This window comes from Urtica dioica, chromosome 8 (genome assembly GCF_054948205.1).
Source record: "Urtica dioica subsp. dioica isolate 48M chromosome 8, U.dioica_male_clone48M_v1_H2, whole genome shotgun sequence".
NCBI lineage: Eukaryota > Viridiplantae > Streptophyta > Magnoliopsida > Rosales > Urticaceae > Urtica > Urtica dioica.
This window is the reverse complement of record NC_142763.1, coordinates 33,931,591-33,937,687: the sequence shown is the minus strand read 5'-3', so window position 1 is coordinate 33,937,687 and position 6,097 is coordinate 33,931,591. Positions and strand designations below refer to the sequence as shown.

The 6,097-nt window shown below is 44.3% G+C and overlaps 1 protein-coding gene across 1 annotated transcript; it reads right to left on the bottom strand.

The window, feature by feature from the left end:
• Window positions 1–434: 434 nt before the first annotated feature.
• On the bottom strand, window positions 435–1,897 carry EXL5 (EXORDIUM like 5). Its single transcript, XM_089624065.1, has one exon. It carries the CDS (start codon window positions 1,737–1,739, stop codon window positions 675–677), a length of 1,065 nt encoding a protein of 354 aa, XP_089480191.1. The 5' UTR covers window positions 1,740–1,897; the 3' UTR covers window positions 435–674.
• Between the last annotated feature and the right edge of the window lie 4,200 nt (window positions 1,898–6,097).

Below are 6,097 nucleotides of genomic sequence, written 5' to 3'. Positions count from 1 at the left end.
AAGTTATCCGAATATAGAAATCACATTTTAAGTCTCAATGTAAAAAAATTAGAATTGGGTTCTCAATTAAAAAACAGAACACTAATACCAATTTAAAGTTTTCTCTAAAACAAGCAGGTTCTGACTTCAGAGTGAGAACATACTTCTCGAATTGAACTCTCTTTTCTCCGAGACTTTAAGGCGCTCAGTCAGTTCTCAAAATATCTAATTCAAGAAAGTGAGCAAAGTAAAGATAAAAATCTCAAAATATCTATTATTTTCACAACATCTCTGGAAACAGAAAATATTTCCCAAACCTCAGAGGTCTGAAACGTGACAGTTTCGCCAATTATTGCTCTCCATCCACATTCCACACTCATAGATCTATCTAACTCCATAGTAAATTCAAAATTTCAAAATATTTAAAAATAAAAAATAAAAATAAAAAAGCAAGAGAAGAGAGAAACGTTTCCGTGTAATAATATTTCAAATAAATCACTGTAAAAAAAAATCTAAAAAATAAACTACTGAACTGACGATCCCTCAATCCATACCCCCATTCATCATCATCATCTTCTTTACATTACATCACCGATCGGTGTCTGTCTGTCTGTCACCCACTCCAAAATCAATGAAACAATTAAAAACCCACAACCAGAAGATTAATTCTTTTTTTTTTGTCGTCTAGTTTGAGTTTAGTCCAAGGCATTGGGACCAGCACAGGCCTTCAAAACAGGGCTCCAAATCCACTGCACCAGAAACCTCCTTCCTTTGCGGCCATTGACGTTGAAGCTCCTCCCTCCGCCGTCCCTCATCACCTGCCCGATGTACCCGCCGCCTCCGCCGCTGCCGTACAGCCCCTCGCACAGGTCTCCGATCTCCGTCGGCGCCGTCGGATCCTCCCCGGCGTACCACGCGTTCACCAACGGGTTCGACGCCACCTCAGCAAGCTCGTGCCCTATCACGCTGATCATCCCGTCCACCCCCAAGTCCCCGTTCGGCGCCGCCAGCGCCCTCTGCCCTGCTCCGCCGCCGGCGCCGCCCATGTACGCCGGCACGGCGAACGGGTACGCGCAGACCTCCGGGCACTGCTTCCCGGAGTCCCCGACCCAGGCGTACGGCAGAGTGTGGCCCACCACGGAGGGGAAAGTGAAGTAGTGAAACCCGCACACGGCGCGGCAGAAATCCTGCATCGTGACGTCGTCTGACGTCAGCACCAGATAGATCCCGTGCTTGTGGTCGACGGGAAAAGCTCCGGCTTTGACGGCGTTGGCGATGACCTGTTGGACGGTGAGGCGGGTGAGGGCGTTCCCGTGGGAGTATTTGGCGTCGGCGTAGTCTCCGGCGACGACGACGGAGCGGGAGACGTTGGCGCCGGTCTGGTCGGCGTAGAGCGCGGCGGTGCTCCACCAGGCGGCGACGGAGGGGGAGGGGGCGGTGGCGTCGGAGATGGAGAGGAGGAAGTCTTTGATGAGGAGCTTTTTTGGGGAGGACCACTTGCCGTACCAGATTAGGTAGATGTTGATGGGCTTCGACGACAGGACTGGACCCATGTGGTATTTCAGGTCCACCAGGTCCGACGACCCTTCGAACTTCTTGCTCGCCGTCAGCGCCGCCGGTGATCGGAGCCGGGGGTTTATGACCTCCACCGACGCGCTGCTGGTTGTTCTTCCCGTTGCGGCGGAGTGAGTGGTGAGTAGTAGAAGTGTGGTTGCGAGGAAGGGGAAGAGGAAGAGGTGGGTTTTTAGGGGTGACGACATGTTTTTCTTTGTCGTTTTGTGTGTGATAGAGAGGGAGAGAGAGAGAGAGAAGGTTTTAAGAAGTGGTGAAGGTGAGAAGGGAAGAGAAGGGGTTTTATTATCAAATGGGAATGGGAAGGGTGAGAGTTAATTGAGATTGAGAGAGAGAGAGAGGTTTTTATGGTTTTTAGGAGGGAAATGGGCTGGAGACAGCTGCAACGTGTGGGCACATTTACTCTCTTTTTTTTTTTTTACTTTACTTTCTCTATCTTCAATGTTTTGGTTTTTTTTATTTTTGAATTTTTTTTCGAAAGGGTAAACTTACTAAACCAAGAGAAGAACAGCTTTATTAATTGTATGCAAAAATAATTCTATCATTTTCATTTTTTTGAATTTTTGAATTTTTGTATGCTAGAAAAGATTGATATGGTGTAGAACTAATGGTAATTGTACACCCTTTGGACTCGTGGATTCAATATTCACTTATAACAAATAATTAAGTTACAAAAAACATTGGATTTGTAGTTTAGCCGACGTTTTAAATATGTTTAAAATCTAGCCATTTTTAATATTGTGATCTCGTTAATCAGATAGTATTTTACATGATTCTCTTTAATATTTTCATACGTTAATTTGGGTAAATGGTGATAACTGACTAATTTACTTAAATAAACGAAATATTTTCTATCTCCTTAAAATAAATTTTGAAATTAGCTAGATAGATAAAAACGCCCTAAAATATATATTATATACATGGACTTCAACATTCAACCAAGTTGAGTTACCTAGCACTATTGTAACGCAACTATAAAAAAATTAATTTTATAGATAAAATAATTATCGTATATGTATATTATATATAGAAAAATATTGTAACCATTGACGGTAGTTATATAGAAAGATATTTATAAACATTACAAAAAAATTGTACATATAATAAAATGTAAAATCACGTCCAACACTAATAGTGCAATTTTCAACTTCATTACATCAACGTACATGAAAAATAAAACAATAGCGTGTATAGTTAATTTCATCAACATAAACAGAAGAGAAAAAAATCAACTATTTAATAATAACTTAAATAGATGTGGTGGTTAAAATGTATGAGGTTGTTTGTCTTGCATTATACAATATTCACATCGCACATGCATCAAGCCGAGAATTGCGCGGGCGCAAGGTGGAAGGTTGCTAAAAGGTTGTGAATCAGAGCCCGGATGAGGGTTGTGGGCAGAGGCATACATGCCATATACAAGGAGCGAACAAGGACCGATTCTCAGTTTGTACGAGGGCCAATGTCGTGGCCATACCAGTAAGGACCGGGACGCAAACGAGGGCCGACACTAGGGACGAACGACGATTGGCACCATGTGGCAGTCTTGGGCACCGCGGGATTTTCTTGGGTGGCATAATGTGACCTTAGACTCCATTGGGGAAAATCCGATTTACGCAAATAGATATTCATTGGAAACCTTATGAAAAGTTCTACCTTATCTTGCTAAAGAAACGAGGCATTAGTGGATGTTTAGCTTGATGGGCATCTACCTTAACTTTTACTATGTTGATGAGCTTAACTCCTTTAATGATGGATGTCTTTTTATTTTTGGATATTTTTTATTCCCAACATGAGAGACTTGAGGGGACTCTAACATCGCATATATTACCATTCTTCATTAAGTCGCACAAATTTATCCTATTATTTTTAAAATTTAGCCAAATTATACCTTATTCTATGATTTAACACTAGAACAATAATGTCAATTTGATTTTTTTTTTTGACAAATTAAGGATTGAATTTACAAAAAATTAGAAAAATAGCCAACTTAAACGTTTGATATTGCTAAATAGCCAAGGTTTGGTAAATATTAAGTAAATAGCCATATATGATGACGTGGCTTAATATGACATTGGCTATTTACTTGATATTTACGTTTGTAAATATATAAAAATGGCTATTTACCTACTATTTACCAAACATTGGCTATTTAGCAATTCTCAACGTTTAAGTTGGCTATTTTGCTAAATTACCCTTGAATTTAAGTAGTTACATACTTATTTTACGAGTGATATTATTTTTTTTACATTATACATCATTTACCTTATCTATGTCAACGACTAACTAGTCAATGATAAGATTCACTTTGAAGATTTAACATAGACTATCAACGCCAGTGGCTGAATTTGGAGGTGGATGTCGAGGATTGTCACATCAACGATCACACATAGTTGAAGGCACCTATCTAGTATTTAGGCTAATTTGGGGCTAATTGTGACCCTTGGATCATATCCAAGGGCCCAGAATCTCCGAAAATACCCATGGAAGCACCCAAATACTCTTTGTTAGGTCTAGTTTCATCCATTAAACAATAGACTTTATTTTAGAGAGAAAACTTATAGCTAAGGAGAGCTTGGAGAGAGAAGAGGAATCCAATTAAAGAGATCGAAGCTTATGGAGAGAATAAGAATAGGAAGGAGAAGAGCTTGTGACACTCTCTCCAATCAAATTTCTCATCAACATCAATCCATAGTTTTATCTTTATATCCCCTGCTCTCTTTATTTGTTTCTCTTTGAACTCTAGTTGTTTATCATTTCCATTTCTTGTTTGAATCTTAACTAGTTGATTTGAGATAACTTAAGTTGATCTTGATTGAAACTTTTGACTTAATTGAATTGGATTTGAGTTTGGATTATTGATTGAATTAATGTCCCTCCTTTTGTTGATGCGTTTACTCATTGTCATGTATATTTTCTTGATTGAAATCATGAGTAGCTAAACACATAGGAGAGGTGCGATGTAATCGATGATTTGATTCGATTGGTTTAACATTTTGAGTTTGTGTTTAAGTATGGGTTATGTTGTCGGTCCGTCTCGGACCGACGGGGACTAAGGCGTCACTTCGACCCACGCGACCGATGCAAGGCCTCGAGGGGCGAACCCTTGCCTCGGCCTTTGGCCGGCCCAACCCAATGGCCGGGCCGAGGGTCGGCCGGCCAGTGGCCGGCCATATGCTCAGCCGGCCAATGGCCGGCCATATGCTTGACCGGCCTGTCGCCGGCCCAAAGGTCAGTCGGCCATGTCCAAGGCCGGCCCCCCTCCATGGCCGGCACTCCAAGGCCGGCCCTCCTCCATGGCCGGCCGGCCCTCCAAGGCCGGCACTCCAAGGCCGGCCCTCCTCCATGGCCGGCCGGCTCTCCACGGCCGGCTCTACATGGCCGGCACTCCAAGGCCGGCCCTCGCCCAAGGCCGGCACTCCAAGGCCGGCCCTCCTCCATGGCCGGCCGGCTCTCCATGGCCGGCACTCCAAGGCCGGCCCTCCTCCATGGCCGGCCGGCTCTCCATGGCCGGCACTCCAAGGCCGGCCCTCGCCCAAGGCCGGCTCTCCAAGGCCGGCACTCCAAGGCCGGCCCTCCTCCATGGCCGGCTCTCCATGGCCGGCCCTCCAAGGCCGGCCCTCCTCCATGGCCGGCTCTCCATGGCCGGCCCTCCAAGGCCGGCCCTCCTCCATGGCCGGCTCTCCATGGCCGGCCCTCCTCCAAGGCCGGCCCAACCTTGCTCACTCGGCCAAGGGGTCTTCAAACCACCCCTTGGCTGCCTATAAATATGAGGGTCTCTCCCTTGACCCAGGTAATCCATTCTTGAGTACTGAAACGCTGTCGAACTCGTACCTCGCTCGTTTCTCTCAAGTCTCGACCTCTAAACACTAAACCCTCTACAAACCACCTCAATCCTACTAATGTTGAGCGTCGGAGAGGTAAACAGAGGCAACCCCTCTGTTTCCCCTTTGTAGTTCACACCTTTCTGTTCCCGTTTCAGGTGCTTGGACGAGATAGAGATCATCTACAGCTAAGGGACGGCTTGGGATACCAAGCCCGACACGCTCGAGTCGAGACGAGACCACTTGGTCCGGCCTTGGGTCTAACCGTCTGCGACTCCTAAATCGTTGTCCGAAAAACTGCGACAACAGGTTAGAATGTGAAATTCAAGGGAGATAGGTTGTTGATAATCACTAATTAGTTTAGGTAGCTAATTGGTGGAAATTATAGGATAGTTTAGAGACCAAAAGGTAATCAAGGAGCAAGCTCTACATTTTCCCTCATTCGTCTACCTAGATCTATAGAAAGAATAGGGGCTGAGTGTGGTTGTTTGAGATCACATGTTTAGTGCGGTTGTTTGTTTAATAGGGCCGAAGCTAAGAGGTGTAAGTTCGTTAAATAACTAGGTCAATTCCTACTCGAGAGAGATTAGTGGACATTTGAGAGGGATTAAGACCAAGCCTTCTCAATCTAACCAACCTTAGAATCCTCAACCCAACCGATCGAATCATCAATCCGATGAAGTCTTGCCCGTTCGATTTTCTTATAATTTTCCAAATCTTTC